The sequence below is a fragment of the Drosophila rhopaloa genome, unplaced genomic scaffold (genome assembly GCF_018152115.1).
Source record: "Drosophila rhopaloa isolate 14029-0021.01 unplaced genomic scaffold, ASM1815211v1 contig_163, whole genome shotgun sequence".
In the NCBI taxonomy this organism is placed as follows: domain Eukaryota; kingdom Metazoa; phylum Arthropoda; class Insecta; order Diptera; family Drosophilidae; genus Drosophila; species Drosophila rhopaloa.
Genome location: NW_025335043.1, coordinates 3,734,358 through 3,750,234, shown reverse-complemented (window position 1 = coordinate 3,750,234; position 15,877 = coordinate 3,734,358). Strand labels below are relative to the sequence as shown.

At 44.6% G+C, this 15,877-nt stretch overlaps 6 protein-coding genes across 7 annotated transcripts; 4 read left to right on the top strand and 2 right to left on the bottom strand.

Moving 5' to 3' along the window:
- Positions 1-685: 685 nt before the first annotated feature.
- LOC108053664 (DNA ligase 1) lies at positions 686-1,885 on the top strand. Its single transcript, XM_017136376.2, has 2 exons — positions 686-731; positions 809-1,885. The coding sequence occupies exons 1-2, from the start codon at positions 701-703 to the stop codon at positions 1,855-1,857; spliced, it is 1,080 nt and encodes a 359-aa protein (XP_016991865.2). The 5' UTR covers positions 686-700; the 3' UTR covers positions 1,858-1,885.
- Positions 1,886-5,421: 3,536 nt separating this feature from the next.
- Positions 5,422-6,585, top strand: LOC108041778. Its single transcript, XM_017119804.2, has 2 exons — positions 5,422-5,497; positions 5,553-6,585. The coding sequence occupies exons 1-2, from the start codon at positions 5,434-5,436 to the stop codon at positions 6,557-6,559; spliced, it is 1,071 nt and encodes a 356-aa protein (XP_016975293.2). The 5' UTR covers positions 5,422-5,433; the 3' UTR covers positions 6,560-6,585.
- A 1,101-nt stretch (positions 6,586-7,686) lies between these two features.
- Positions 7,687-8,825, top strand: LOC108041779 (collagen alpha-1(XXIII) chain-like). 2 transcript variants are annotated; one of them, XM_044458080.1, is made up of 3 exons: positions 7,687-7,873; positions 8,189-8,492; positions 8,529-8,825. In XM_044458080.1, exons 1-3 carry the CDS (start codon positions 7,796-7,798, stop codon positions 8,780-8,782), a joined length of 636 nt encoding a protein of 211 aa, XP_044314015.1. In that variant the 5' UTR covers positions 7,687-7,795; the 3' UTR covers positions 8,783-8,825. The 2 variants fall into 2 exon arrangements, with proteins under 2 accessions (XP_044314015.1, XP_016975294.2); XM_017119805.2 differs by having other exon boundaries at positions 7,689-7,873; positions 8,189-8,825.
- A 688-nt stretch (positions 8,826-9,513) lies between these two features.
- Positions 9,514-11,805, bottom strand: LOC108041781 (transmembrane protein 19). Its single transcript, XM_017119807.2, has 2 exons — positions 11,605-11,805; positions 9,514-11,532 (listed from the first exon to the last, which is right to left on the bottom strand). The coding sequence occupies exons 1-2, from the start codon at positions 11,711-11,713 to the stop codon at positions 10,649-10,651; spliced, it is 993 nt and encodes a 330-aa protein (XP_016975296.1). The 5' UTR covers positions 11,714-11,805; the 3' UTR covers positions 9,514-10,648.
- A 489-nt stretch (positions 11,806-12,294) lies between these two features.
- LOC108041776 (collagen alpha-1(VIII) chain-like) lies at positions 12,295-13,907 on the top strand. Its single transcript, XM_017119802.2, has 2 exons — positions 12,295-12,309; positions 12,781-13,907. The coding sequence occupies exons 1-2, from the start codon at positions 12,295-12,297 to the stop codon at positions 13,876-13,878; spliced, it is 1,113 nt and encodes a 370-aa protein (XP_016975291.2). The 3' UTR covers positions 13,879-13,907.
- An 81-nt stretch (positions 13,908-13,988) lies between these two features.
- LOC108041780 (POC1 centriolar protein homolog) lies at positions 13,989-15,557 on the bottom strand. The gene is made up of 2 exons (XM_017119806.2): positions 14,574-15,557; positions 13,989-14,520 (listed from the first exon to the last, which is right to left on the bottom strand). Exons 1-2 carry the CDS (start codon positions 15,450-15,452, stop codon positions 14,233-14,235), a joined length of 1,167 nt encoding a protein of 388 aa, XP_016975295.1. The 5' UTR covers positions 15,453-15,557; the 3' UTR covers positions 13,989-14,232.
- Positions 15,558-15,877: the final 320 nt, after the last annotated feature.

Genomic DNA, 15,877 nt, shown 5'->3' with positions numbered 1-15,877 from the left:
CAATCTCCTATATACAAATAGCTATTTTAAAGTGTTATATTTGAATGGTAGTTGTTACCAGTCGGTACGGAACCAATTCCAATCTATTGTCCATCTTTAAGCCGATTCTTGAGCTAAAAAGTTCACTTAAGTTTGTCTAAATCTTCCTCCAATCAAGACTACAATTACCATCGATGGATGTGATCTCTTAGACAGACCAAAGATCAACAGAGATCGGCGGAATAACAGAATAACAGCGCTTGATTGGACGTGGATTTCCTGCGAGCGAGTGCAGCTGCCGGCGATCGCGGCCAGAAGAACCTCATAAAATAACAACCAGATCACCGAACCTTTCCAGATTGACCTAATTTCGTAGAACCGGCTCAAGAGGCTGGGCGTCGAATGGGGGGCATCGAAGGTGTTAAACACACAACCAGTTCCAGATATGAGACATTCTAGATGGCTATCGCTGGGAAAAGGGTACGACCACATGAGTTTGCATAAAAATTTCACCAAATAAGATAGTACTTTCGTTCGGGTCTCGAAACTGCGCGAAGTGTAAACAAACGCAGTGGGGAACTGGCCATTGCCGCTGAGATCTGCAGTGCGATCTGAAAACCGGTAAAGAATTCCCCGTCGAGTGGCTAAGACTGGTACTTAAGCACCGCTCGCCAGAAGATGCGATCAGTTGTTGTGGAGACGAGCAGCTGGCCAGATCAACATGAGACCGTACCAAGTTGCTTGTATCGTTGGTAAGTGTTTCCCATCGAAACCGATCAGTTCTGGACATCCTATAATCAACTAATGCTCAATTATTACCATCTAATAGTGGCTGCTTTGCTGCTTTTGGAGGCGACACCCGCAGAGGCGAAACGTCGCAAGCACAAGGGCTCCGATCACCATAATCACGAGAAGTCCGATGCCCACAAGACCAAGACGAAGACCAAGTGGTCCAGCTCGACGGATCTGGCTGGCAGCACTCAGGTATCCACCGAGGAGCACGGCTACTATGTGAAGCGCACCTATGCGGCTCCCGGGGAATCTGGATCCAGTCAGAAGCGTCTGAGTCCGCCCTACCTGGCCATTCCCATTGCGTGGTTCGGCTGTGAGTCCGGCCAAAAGAATTGCCAGACCTCCAATTCCGCGGCCATCAATAGTGCAGCCCAGTCATTGAGCGAGGGCTATTTGTGCGACGATGATTGCGATGAGCTGTACGAACCCGTTTGCGGCAGGACATCCTCCGAAGTGGCCGTCTTCTACAACAAATGCAAACTGAGCGTGGCCAAGTGCCGATCCCACGGCCTTTGGACGGACTTCTCCTATTCCGAGTGCCAGGCGAAATACACCCAGGAGACTGCCTATGCCGACAAGAAGTTCCGCTCGTCACCTTACTTCCGGGATGCGGCCATTGTTGAGCAACTGAAGCTGGCGGAGGAGAAAAAGAAGCAGGAGGAGGAGAAAAAGAGGCAGGAGGAGGAGAAACAGCAGCTGGAGGAGGAGAAAAAGAGGCAGGAGGAGGAGAAGGAGAAGCAGCAAAAAAAGAAGGAAAAGGCTGAGAAAAAGAAGATGGAAAAGGACAGCAGTGAGAGCAGTGAGGAGAAGGAGTTCCAAAAGGAGAAGAACGAGGAGGAGCCCTTGACCCTGACTGTCAAGAAGCTCCTGGCAGCTCCTCTGATCCCAGTGCCAGTTGCTGTCCAGGCCGCGATTCCAAAACCAACCGCAGTTTTTGAGCCTGCAAAGACCACTGAGGACATCGCCCTGCCCCCCATGCCCTTAAAGGATACTCCCACCCCCAAACCACTGGAAATCGCGCCCCTAAAGGACCTTACCCCACCCAAGGGCAAGGACAATGATAGGCTCAAGTACCATATAGCTTAGCCTATAAATTAATTAGAAAATCTCATTTAAGAAAAACTATTTATTTAATTTATTACAATAAAAAAGCTTTAAAATCATTAAAATCGTTTCTGTTTTATTTCAACTAGTTTGGCTTTTATGATTCGGTAAGCAATGTATAGTTGCGTTTAAATTCTTCAATCATTTCTTGTGTTTTTAACGTCTGGATCATCAATTTCCGTCTGCACAACAAAAAAAGATTATAAATTATGCTTAAAACAAAAGAAAGTTAACTGTGGCATGCAAAGTATATATTCCCTTTCAGCTCTGCAGAATGGATTACCTAAAGAAATTCCAATTGCTTCCCAAGACTTTCTTTCATTCTACGAAGCTCATCAATCTAATCAATCTCACATGGCCACCTAAAACAAAGAAACTACATTAGAACATGTCCCTTTCCCAGCCTAAAACTTCTTCTTATGGCGAACAGAATGAACAAAAGAAAAATCCCTGCAATCTTAGGCATTTTAAATTGGTTTTTTTAGTGATACGAAACTGTGAACTGGAAAACGATGACTAAAGTACTGATTAAACGTCTGTCAAACACTTTGAAGTCCGAGGAATGACCATTGATAAGCGTACTTTTTTGAGCCCACTCTGAAATGTGCTGATTTGCTGTGATCGCGTAGATCCACCTTGGTATTAAGGGTTATATATAGCTAGCTTCGAATATACACACAAATGTGCCCACTACTTTTGCGATTTTCTTGAAAATAGTAAAAACTTTTTAATTTGTGTATATCTATATGCACAGCTTATACTTATTTTTATACCCGTTACTCGTAGAGTAAAAGGGTATATTGTATTCGTGCAAAAGTATGTAACAGGTAGAAGGAAGCGTTTCCGACCCTATAAAGTATATATATTCTTGTTCAGGATCACTAGCCGAGTCGATATAGCCATGTCCGTCTGTCCTTCTGTCTGTCCGTATGAACGCTGAGATCTCGGAAACTATAAAAGCTAGAAGATTGGCATTTTGCATGTAGATTTTAGGAGTTCCTACGCAGCGCAAGTTTGTTTCAAAATGGTGCCACGCCCCCTCTGACGCCCACAAGCCACAAGCTGTGGCCACAGTTTTGATGCTATTATGAAAATTTTAATTGATATGTATTTGTTTCGTCAATACCTATCGATTGGCCTAAGTTTGCCACACCCACTCCAACGCCCAAAAACCCATTAAACGCTTAAACCTGGCTAGCGCCTACATTTCCGCCTTTCATGGCCCGTGGTACCACGGTAGCGCCATCTAACGGATGACTTTGGAACAGCTGGCCAAGGTGCTAATTCGAGCGGCGAAAAACATACAAGAAGGCATATTTATATTAAGTTGTTTAGCTGAGTAACGGGTATCTAATAGTCGAGGCACTCGACTATAGCGTTCTCTCTTGTTAACAATCAAAACAAGAAAGGAAAGCTAACTTCGGGCGGAGCCGAAGTTGATATACCCTTGCAGAATACTCTGTAAATTATATTCTCCAAAATTATTCATATGATGCAACTTAATACTCATAAAAAATCCCAACTGTCTAACTTTAAAAAGACCAAAGTTATGGCATTTCCAATCGTTCAGTTATATGGCAGCTATAGGATAGGTCGGATTAATTGGCTAAAAATAAAACCCATAGAAAATCCCTACTTCCTAACTTTACAAACACCAAAGTTATGGCATATCCTATCAATCAGTTATATGGCGGCAATAGGATATAGTCGGCCGATCCTTATGAAATTTGGTAGGTCGGATTAATTGGCCAAATATAAAACCCATAGAAAATCCCAACTTCCTAACTTTACAAACACTAAAGTTATGGCATTTCCGATCAATCAGTTATATGACAGCTATAGGATATAGTCGGCCGATTCTTATGAAATTTGGTAGGTCAGATTGATTGGCCAAATATAAAACCCATAGAAAATTCCAGCTTCCTAACTTAACAAACAACAAAGTTATGGCATTTCCGATCAATCAGTTATATGGCAGCTATAGGATATAGTCGACCGATTCTTATGAAATTTGGTAGGTCGGATTGATTGGCCAAATATAAAACCCAGCTTCCTAACTTTACAAACACTAAAGTTATGGCATTTCCGATCAATCAGTTATATGACAGCTATAGGATATAGTCGGCCGATTCTTATGAAATTTGGTAGGTCAGATTGATTGGCCAAATATAAAACCCATAGAAAATTCCAGCTTCCTAACTTAACAAACAACAAAGTTATGGCATTTCCGATCAATCAGTTATATGGCAGCTATAGGATATAGTCGACCGATTCTTATGAAATTTGGTAGGTCAGATTGATTGGCCAAATATAAAACCCAGCTTCCTAACTTAACAAACAACAAAGTTATGGCATTTCCGATCAATCAGTTATATGGCAGCTATAGGATATAGTCGACCGATTCTTATGAAATTTGGTAGGTCGGATTGATTGGCCAAATATAAAACCCATAGAAAATTCCAGCTTCCTAACTTAACAAACAACAAAGTTATGGCATTTCCGATCAATCAGTTATATGGCAGCTATAGGATATAGTCGACCGATCCCGGCCGTTCCGACATATATACTGCGTGCAAAGGAAAGAAGGGTGTGTGCAAAGTTTCAATTCGATAGCTTTAAAACTGAGAGACTAGTTTGCGTAGAAACAGACAGACGGACAGACAGACGGACAGACGGACATGGCTATATCAACTCAGGAGGTGATCCTGATCAAGAATATATATACTTTATAGGGTCGGAGATGTCTCCTTCACTGCGTTGCACACTTTTGACCAAAATTATAATACCCTCTGCAAGGGTATAAAAAGGAAAAAGCTTTATTAAAAGCTAAATCATCCTTAAAAGAATAATAGAAAACTATTTCCCCGCAGAGCTCCTTGCCAAGATCAACGAAAAGCATTACCATGATCTGTCCAAATTTATAAATTATTATTTGCGGTAAATGTGCACCCGTAAAATTAATTTCCAAATTTGAGAAATGTTTGCATTTGAACCAGGGAAAGTTTTTTATGGGAGATTAAAATAGCAGTTTGTGCAGCAGTTCTAAAAACTGATTGATACCAGATTGTTATTAATATAAAACCATACAATTTTTAATTGTTTACGGCGTAATTCATTTTTTCTGTGATAGAGCGTTCTTTTCCGCATTTCGGAAAGTATCTATTTATAATATGTATATATGTATGTTTCATAAGATCGGAATCTTTTTCACCTCGTTGCTTGAATTGTTTAGTTACCCTACGAGTTATAGGTATATGAACCCTAAACTACCCAAAACTTTATTCCTCCTCCAATCAGTTCCTATTAAAAACTTTCTATCTCTTTATAATTAAATTGAGTAGAATTCTGAGACAGAGCAGTTGCTTTCAAGTGCAATGACCCCAGAAACGAGTTCCATAAACTGATTGATATCAGAAGGTTGAAAGGGCCATCATCAGGGACAGGCACTAAACCTAAAAACTAATTGGGCGTGGGATGGACAATGCAACAGGTTGCAGTTGGGCCGCCTATAAAAGCATTGGAAATGGTGTCTCACCTCACAGAAGTCGACCGACTGCAATGGGAGATAGAAGTTTCGGAATGCGAATCTGGACGATTCAGCTATTCATCCTGCTTAGTGGAGGTTAGATTACAATTAAGAACAATTGAATGTTAAGTTATCCTAAAAACTTTTTCAGTTCTACTCACCGTTCGAGCTGCTCCAGCGGAGGTAAATGAAGATGTGACCCATCCACCGCCCGATCAGCTGCAAACGGAGTCTCGTTCCCGCAAGGAGGATGTCCTGGATGTGGACGAGGACCTGGACGGACGAAATGCCTATATCAACAATCAGTTTGTGCCCAGCGAACCGGCTGAAGTGCTGGACGAGGAGCAGAACGCCCCGCTCTACGAGATCCTCCAAAAGCAGATGGAGCAGGTGTTGGCCTCGTCGGCACCCAGTGATCCCGTCTACGAGCAGCGGGAAAAGCAGGAGCGCCGCGACCAGCAGCCACCCCATCAACCGCCTTATTTCGCCGGCGGAGATCGAGAGGCTGATCTGCAGGACGACTACGAAGACGAGGAGGATCAGTCGGATCCGGGCTATCCGGTGGATCCCGAGAAACCGGATGCGGTGGCACCGACTCCAGAGGATGAGGACCAAGGCGAGGCGGGCTACCAGGCACCACCGTTGACCCTTCCAAGCAGCACCACTCGCAGACCCCAGAGGCGTCGCAGCACAACCACCACAGCTCACCCGAAAACCACAAGACCCAGGACCTCTGCGCAGTTCAGGATCACAGGCAGACCCTTCAACCAAACCAGCACCACTGAGCCACCACTACCACCTGTGAGCACGAACAGTCACCGGCCCAAAACTAGTTCCAGTCCCAGTACCAGTACCAATGGCAAACCAAATCCTCATCAGGAACATAGCCTGCCTAGCGATCCGCAGGTCTACCAGCACAAGCGCCGCATCATTTTCAAGACCATCTCAACGGGCTCCCAGTTCATCAATTCCCCCATTGGCGACCTGATGATCAAGTTCTCCATCGGATTCGCCAAGCCAGCCACTCCGGGTGCGGTGATCAGCCCCTCCAGCTCACCCACTTCCTCTAGTGAAGCCCTGCGAGCACTTTCCCAGAACTTGATTCGCAACCTAGAACTGCAGAAGCTGAAGAGAACCAATAAAGTTCAAAAAGATTAAATGAATCATACAAATGTAGGACAATACACATATACTTTTCATTTATTTGGGCCCTGTTGCTTTGCCATTTTCCCACTCTACAAATCGTAGATGGCGCCACCTAACATCGCGAAATGCGGGGGGAATATTTATTATACCCGTTACTCGTAGAGTAAAAGGGTATATTGTATTCGTGCAAAAGTATGTAACAGCTAGAAGGAAGCGTTTCCGACCCTATAAAGTATATATATTCTTGATCAGGGTCACTAGCCGAGTCGATATAGCCATGTCCGTCTGTCCGTCTGTCCGTCTGTCCGTCTGTCTGTCCGTCTGTCTGTCTGTCCGTATGAACGCTGAGATCTCGGAAACTATAAAAGCTAGAAGATTGGCATTTTGCATGTAGATTTTAGGAGTTCCTACGCAGCGCAAGTTTGTTTCAAACTGGTGCCACGCCCCCTTTCACGCCCACAATCGCTTATATACGATTTTAAAAATTTAATAATTTCGGAAAAGTTAAAATGCAGTTTTATTGTGTTTATCAATACTTATCGAAATGTAGAAGAAATTTTTCAAATCGGACCATTCGTTAAAAAGTTATGCGTGATCAAAGTTTCTATCTCCATCTCCCTCGCACTCCCTTTACCTGAGTAACGGGTATCTGATAGTCGGGGCACCCGACTATAGCGTTCTCTCTTGTTTTTAAATTGTTTAGCTGAGTAACGGGTATCTTATAGTCGATGCTCTCGACTATAGCGTTCCTCCTTATTTTACAATCAATTCAAGCACAATAAACACGAAATAGGGAAAATCACAATCTCTTCAAAACTTTTTGGGATTCGGAAACCATAATTGCTTAAACTCAGGCACGAAGCTAAAAATCAGTACGTTGATCAATGGATTGCCCGGGCATGATGATGATTGTTCGTTGAATTTTTGTTTCGGGTGTTGAGCTTAAACAATTGCCGAATTGAGCTGATTTGGGCAGAATTCGGTTATGTCGCTCGAGTTACAGATGTCTGAACCCCTCTTTAGAAGTCAAGAGATTAGATCATCGGTACTTACGCATGATAAGCCAATATTTTCCCATTTAAGCTATGTAGTGGTGCCCAAATCCACCAAATACCAGTGCCCCAAGTATGCTGATAAGAAACAGTTTTAAAAATTTCTAAAGCGCGAAAGCTATTGAATTCCCAACCCGGAACAGTTTCTCGCTGACTGAAGCACTGATGAGTTGTGTTTTGTTAAAATACCTAAACGATGGCCAAATGTGTAGTGATAGCCTATTTTATTGGAGTCTGGATCCTTCTCTTGCATTCATCCAACGCTTTTAATGTGGTAAAATAGCACTACCTTGTTCCCAGGGAATATATAATTTTAAGTTGGTGCGAACAAAATAGACATTCTGCACCTTATGATTCATTTTTATACATATTCATTGATCATCATTGATATTTAAATAATTAAAATTGCTTTAAGTTAAAATGACTAATTGAAAAACATCATTTCATTTTCTTTAAACACTTAACACACTTATTTTAAGAAATTTATTAAAATTAGAGAAAAAATGTTCAGACAATTTTTTGTTTTTGTATCGTCCATTGATAAGGATGTTTATTGTGCAAGTATTTAAATTGTGTTTTTCATTTATAGGTGTCTCAATATGAGTTTGACATGTTTAAGGCTGAAATCCACGGAAGACTGGAAACAATGGAAGCGATACTTCACAAAATATCGGAGAGCTTTGACAATACAAAATTCTTAGGTACTCCTGGTCCCCCAGGTCGCCCTGGTCCTAGAGGCGTAAAAGGAGAGCCTGGTGAGCCAGTCAATCCTGGCATTTCGGAGAATGCTGGCCCAGCTGGCTTTCATGCCAGAAGTGGCTATCTATTCGGACCCCCTGGACCTCCTGGACCTCCTGGTTCTCCGGGCAGGCCAGGAAAGCAAGGAAATGTTGGTAAGACTGGCTTGTCATGCAAAACCTGCGAACCAGGACTTCCAGGCTTGCAAGGTCCTCCGGGGCAGAAGGGCGATCGCGGCGACCCAGGCTTCTCCGGCATGAAAGGCGATCGTGGGTTTGTCGGCTTGGTAGGCCATCCCGGCATGCAAGGACCCAAGGGAGAGCCCGGCTGTGGCTGTCTGCACAAGAAGGGCGAACATGGTAACCCACTTGATTTTGGTATTTATAGCACTACGGACTTTGAATCGGAAGACGGATCTGGCATTTATACTTGGAATGTGAATTAATGATTCTTTAAGAATAAAGCCTTTAATTGAGTACTCCTACAAATCTCATGTGTCTTGTGTTAATACCCTTCGGATTTATATGCAAATATTCAAATTCGAAGGACACGTCCAAACAACTATTGATAGGCTATTGAACTTAGCAGTTAGAGGAACGGCCGGCTAGGGCTGTTGGTCCTCGAGGACATGGTAAGGAGCAATTCCCCCATTGGCGACCTGATGAGCAAGTTCTCCATCGGATTCGCGAAGCCAACCACTTCGTTTGCGGTGATCAGTCCCTGCGAGCACTTTCCCAGAACTTGATTGCAAGAAGAACAGCAGAAGCTGAAGAAAATTAATCATACAAAATGTACTTTTTATTTAAGTGGGCCCTGTCCTACAAATCGTAGATGGCGCCACCTATAATCGCGAAATGCGCCACCAGCGGGGGGAATATTTATTTTGAAATCGGTTGACCTTAACAATTGCCGAATTTGGGCAGATGTCTGAACCCCTCCTTAGAAGTCAAGAGATTAGATCATCGGTACTTAAGCATGATAAGCCAATATTTGCCGATTTAAGCTCGTGGTGCCCAAATCCATCAAATACCAGTGCCCCATGTATGCTGATAAGAAACCGTTTCAAAAATTTATCAACTGGAAAACTATTGAATTCCCAACACGAAACAGTATCTCCCTGTCCGAAGCTCTGATGAGCTGGATTTAGTTTAAATACCTAAACGATGACCAAATGTGTAGTGATAACTTATTTTATTGGAGTCTGGATGAAAGAATGCTCTCATTTTCATTAACCACTAATCACACTTATTTAAAGCAATTAATAAAAATTGAAACACAATTGTGTATGGTCTAGTGATAAGGGAGTTGATTGTACAAACATTTGAATTGTTCTTTCTTTCTTAGGTGTCTCAAGATGAGTTTGAGCTTTTAACCTGTTGGTTTGACATCTTCCTAGGGAAGTTTTTTGTAATTCTATGAAATATTCGCATTATCTATTCGAATTTATTTTTCTAAAAATTTAATTTTTAAAAACATTAACCAGTATTTTGATGACCGTGAGTAATTTGTCGCGGAACACTTTTAATATTTTGACGAAATAGCAAATTATAAATATAAAAAAGTTAATAAGTAAATAAACAGAACATTAAAACATTAAATTTACTCAGCCGACCAGCTTTTATAAATGTTTTTACAACAGTTAAGTAGCATATGTATGCTATACTCTAAAGAGCACCAAAACAGCAAGTTGTTTTTGCAATGCGCAATTTCGTCGATCCAATAAATAAGCAAATGCGAAACAGGGCGAGGTCAGCTAATTGTTCTCCAAAATAAGAAAACAACTGGCGATGACGTAAGAATACCCAAAAACCATAATAGATTTCCGAGAATTCCTGAAGTCACGTAACGAAATTTGCAAATTATAGAATTTAAATATTCACAAGTAGAGAAAGTGTTTAATTGGGTTCTTTACATACAATCTAGGTAGTCAGTCGCGTTGTCTACTTAGCAGTATTAACAATGTCATCATGTGTACAGGAACATACTTAGCTACCTTAGTTTAAAATACACATCTGCCTTGGCCAAACGCTTTTGCCCTAATAGTTGCTTCTATCGAGTCTGTTTACTAAGTTAGTTCGCTTGGCGCCATGGAAGCTATACAAAAATATATATGGAGGGTATTCACGGGACCCGATGAAGTTATGAACGTGTAATTTATATAGCTGCCTTAAAGGCTTCACGCATTTATCATTATGTTAAACATTAAATTTGATCATGAAAGCTAAACCTTTTTGGGGTCAATAAACACATAATTTCATCTATAGAAAAGGGCCGTAGTTTTCATAATCCTAATGAAGAACGGGCAACAGAATCAGCGCACAGGCCAGAATTTCTGGGCGAGAACGGGAATGGTGACGCCGGTGACTATGCTGGAGATGAGGTTGACACTATGGTTGTCCAGGATGCGCAATCCGCTCAAGTGGCGCACGCCACTTCCGGGTGCATCCACGATCTTGCCCTCGGCATTGATGCCCGAGTACTGCAGCAGGCCGCCCAGGATGGAGTCGAGCAGGGATCCGGATAGTCCAGCGATGCCGCCAAAGGCGATAATCGGCCACTGAGGTGGACTCACCAGTAGCATTTTGGCCTCCACCGTGTACCGAACGGTGACGAAATAGCCGCAGCCGACGAGCAGTCCGCCCAGCAGACTTACCCCAATCCCGGCCAGCGAAACGCCGCCGTTGGTGCCGCGCGGCACCCGTCGCCAGGTGATGATGGACACGGGATCGCGTTGCGACAGCACGGAGCCCAGTTCACTGGACCAAGTGTCTCCATTGCAGCAGGCAAAGGCGCTCATCACGGCCACGCCAAGCCAGCTGGAGCGGTACTCCCGCACAAAGTCCACCGCCCGCTCGCCACTGCCGCAGTCCAGTAGATAGAGGAGCGCCAGTTGGGCGGCCATGCCGCCGTTGCAGAGAACCTGCACCCAGTTCCGCTGGCCCTCGCCATCGCGGAAATCGCTCTCAAAGCGACGCTTCATGTGCGCCCGGAACTTGGTGGCCCGCGAGGAGCTGAAGAAGAACACCACCAGGCTGGCGAAGAACGGATGGCTGGCAATGGACAGGATAAAGGCCACCAGGATGCCCAGCGCAGCTCCAGATCGATTCACGCTTCTGCGGCGCAGGGCCACCGTCATCAGAGTTAGAGGTGCCAGCGTGGAGAAGAGCCAGCGCACCGGCGGGATCACCCGTGACTCTGTCGGATAACCCTTGGCATGTTAGTTGACCCCGGGATTGGATTAAAGATCCGGTGTCCGGATTTGCTCACCCTCGAAGTCGCTGCTCCAGATCTTCGACACCGCCACATTGCCCAGCCACATGAACAGCGAGAGCGGCACGGACAGTCCGCAAAAGAGCACCGGCATCCAGTCGCGCATCTTGACGTATAATATATTCGCGTTCAACGTAGCTTGTTTATCGCCACTTTCTCCGCCGGATTTTGTTTATTTTTGTGGGACAGTGAGGCCGTTGCTCGGACCAAGAAATATACCAAAAATAATAATGATAAACCGGCCAGAAATGCAGCCCGGACTCAAACCAACCCGTTATTTTCCTGGATTTTCACCAGTATTAGATTACTATTAAACGGCTAAATTGCTGTAACGGAAACATTTCGAAAAGCAAGAAACCGCTATTCAAAATTCAACGATCATTAAATCAACCGCTTAAGAAATACCGCAATTAATTAAATAATATTCCAAAATAAAAACAAAACAAAAAATAATATGGCAGGAATTCAAGTTTCCCGTCAAACATTTTTACCATGCTCTTAAAGATTTTAAAATAATTTTGTAAGTTGTATCCTAAAAATCGATAAAGTTTTTGAAGAAAGTTTATCCAGCTGAGGTGAATCAAAATGGAAACACAGATTATCCCCTCTACAAAAGTCAAGAGATTAGAGCATCGTTACTGACCCACGATAATCAAAAATTTGGCGAGTGGTTCGCAAATCACCAATATGCCTGTGCACGAAGTACGAAGATAAGAATCGTTTCAAAGATTTGTGAGCTGAACCATATTCCGATCTGCCAACCCGGATCAGTATCTCCCAGTCCGAAGCTCCGATGAGTTGTGTTTTGCTCAAATACCTAAACGATGTGCAAATGTGTTGGGATAACTTATTTTGTTGGTGTCTGGATCCTTCTCTTGCATTCTTCCAACGGATTTAATGTGGTAAGTAAAAATAAAAATATTTCACTACTTTGTTCTCCTCATTGATAAGACTTATGTTTTCTCAGAGAATATATATTTTTGCGTTAGTACAAAGAAAACAAACATTCAGTCCTCAACAAAAATAATGGTACTGAAAGAATGCTCTCATTTTCATTAACCACTAATCACACTTATTTTAAGCCATTAATACAAAATTAAAACACAATTGTGTATGGTCTAGTGATAAGGGTGTTGATTGTACAAGCATTTGAATTGTTTATCTCTTTCTTAGGTGTCTCAAGATGAGTTTGAGCTTTTTAAGGCTGAAATCTACGGAAGACTGGAAACACTGGCAACGAGGCTTGACATAGCTACTCCTGGTCCCCCTGCACCCCCTGGTCCCCCTGGACCACCAGGACCCACTGGTCCTCCAGGTTTCCCTGGTTTACCCGGTTCTCCGGGCGAAAAAGGAGAACAAGGAGGAGCAGGCAAAATATGGTTGCAAGAAGAGCCTGCTCCCTGGAAAAATGCAGTTGGCGATACTGGACAGAGGGGCGATTACCCTCGTCCCTCTGGAGTACAGAGAGGTACTCCTGTATTTATCGGCAGGCCAGGAGTTATTGAAGGCAGAAATGGTCCAGATGACTTCTATGCACGCAATCCAGTCGAAACAGCTTATTCTACTTGGCCCCGACCTCCTGCTCGTCCACAACCTTCTCGGAATGACATCTATGAACCCAATCCAGTCGGAAGGGGACGAGCTTATACTGGTGCTCCCGGACCTCCTGGTCCTCCGGGTAATCCGGGCAAGCAAGGACTCATTGGCAACCCCGGCGTTCCAGGCGCGAACGGCGAACGAGGACTCCCAGGCTTGCAAGGTCGAAATGGCATTCCAGGGCAGAAAGGCGATCCCGGCATTCAAGGCGCCCCCGGCTTTGATGGACTGGATGGCGATCCAGGGGAGATCGGGCATGCTGGTCCCACAGGTCCTAAAGGAGAACCTGGCTTACATGGCTATCCTGGCGATAAGGGCGATCCTGGAGAGAATGGCTCTTTAGGCCCTTCCGGCTTCCCAGGAGTTAAGGGCGAGCCCGGCCTTATTGGCTATCCAGGGCCAAAGGGCGATCCTGGGGAGATCGGGTATCCTGGTCCCACAGGTCCTAAAGGAGAGCCTGGCTCATATGGCTATCCTGGCCAGAAGGGCGATCGCGGCTTGGATGGCCCCGCTGGTACGAGAGGACTCAAGGGAGAACCCGGCTTCTATGGCTTTCCAGGCAATGAGTCTAAGCCCAGCATTAAGGGCCAATCATGGCCAGAAAACAATCCGTATCCCGATCCTAGATGTCCTGTTTTAAATAGGTATCCTAGAAATGCGTTCGGGTTATACTAATGGGATTAATTGTGCACTTGCCGAAATGGTCTGGTACCTTGTGTAAATATCCTTTAACTTCTTATGCAAATATGCATACATCCAAGCAACAAAATGAAATACTTTATCAATTTATCAGTCATAAATCACAAGTTATATTAATTATATTATGAAAAAATGTAGTCCCTTAGAAAGTTATAACGAGTAAATTCCCTCCAATCGTCGCACACGCTCATCAATCAAGGCCAACAGCTTGCTCATCTCCTCCAGCTGCGCGGAACAGGAGCAGGACTCTGAGGCAGATTCGAAGGACACGTCCAACACCTGGGGGATGTTCGGCTAGTTATGTGCGGCAAAGGCTATGGAACTTTGTAGTTAGAAGAACGGCCGGCTAGGGCTGTTGGTCTTCGAGTCCATGGTATGGAGCTTCTCCTGATTAGCGTGTTTGCTGTCAAGCACCTGGAAGTTCTCCTCCGACTGTTGATAAGCCAGCGATTGGCGCGGATCAATGCGAATGCTAAGGTCATTGGACTTGGATGTGCCACTGGCCAAACTTTGTTTCGAGGAGGCGGCACTGGTGTCACAGCCCGATGAGGCCAAGGCGGACTTGGTATCGAACTGTGAGGCGTCGTATGTGTGTAGGTTGGACTGCCAAACCAGTAGCTGCGAATTAAGAAGATTAACTAGATTTTTAAATAGATAAATACCAGTCTCACCTGACGATCGGTGCCGCCGGTAGCAAACTTATCCCCATCCTTGCTGAAAGCCACCGCATTCACCGCGTCCGTGTGGCCGGTTAGGGTGTAAATGGGTCTGCCCTCCAGAAGGTCCAGGATGCGAATGGTGCGGTCATCGCTTCCGGAGAGCAGGAAGTGTCCGCTGGGATGGAAGGCAACGTCATTCACCGGCGCCGAGTGCACCACATATAGCTGCAGTAGCTGGCTGCCGGCCACGTCGAAGATTTTAATCCGGTTGCAGCCTAGGGCGACGGCCAGCATGTTGCCCCAAGGGTGCCAGGCCAGTTGCCTGGGAGCCGACCGTTCCTCGGGGAAAGTGCGCACGCACTCGCCACTGTCCACATCGTAGACCCTCACCGATTTGTCATCACAGGCGGTGGCCACCAATTCGCCATTGGGACTGAACTTGGCGCTGCGCACCCAGTTGGTCTGCTGGGCAAAGGAGGTCACAAACTGTCGCCTGGCCACGCGCCACAGCTTCACCGACTTGTCATCCGAGGCGGTGAGCATCAGTTGGCCAGTGGAATCGAAATCAACGCTGCGGACCGGCTTGCTGTGGGCCACAAACTCCCCGGAGGCGCCGCGCATCTTGGGTTCCCAGATCTTCACCAGGCGATCATGTCCGGCGGAGGCCACCAGGTTGCCCTTGGGCGACCAGGCCACACCGTTCACCGGCGCCGAGTGCGATGAGAAGCGGATGCAGCGGGCCGCCTGGTTGAGATTCCACAGGATCACGGAGGCGTCTGTGGAGGAGGTGGCTATTTGGGCGCCATCCGGACTAAAGCGCAGCTGGGTAATGCCGCCCGAGTGGCCCGTAAAGTGGCGTTCCAGAGCCGGATCACTAAACAATCCCTGCATCTCGCTTATTTATCTGATTTATGTAAAGAATTTTCACCAAAACAAGACCGTTTTACCGCTGGAATTTCAAAATGGACAAATTGCGTCGCCAAGCCAACCCTGTAGTATGACCGTTTTTGGGAATCAATAATATACCGTCCGAGCCGAAAAATATACTAAAATGGAAACTGTTTTGATTTTTGGAATATAGCATATAGGCTGTTTCCACTAACATATTTTTTAACATTCCTCAAAGTTATTAAATTATATCTATTAAATAATTATTTATTATTTTATGTGCAAATTACATTTATAGAGATTGAACATTTTCTATAATCCGATTGTATAACAAGAATAAAAAACGATGCAGCAATATAAATTACTAAGTTCCCATATAATTTTATTGTCTGTTTTCACTTATTTTTACATTCTGCAAAAAATCTTTA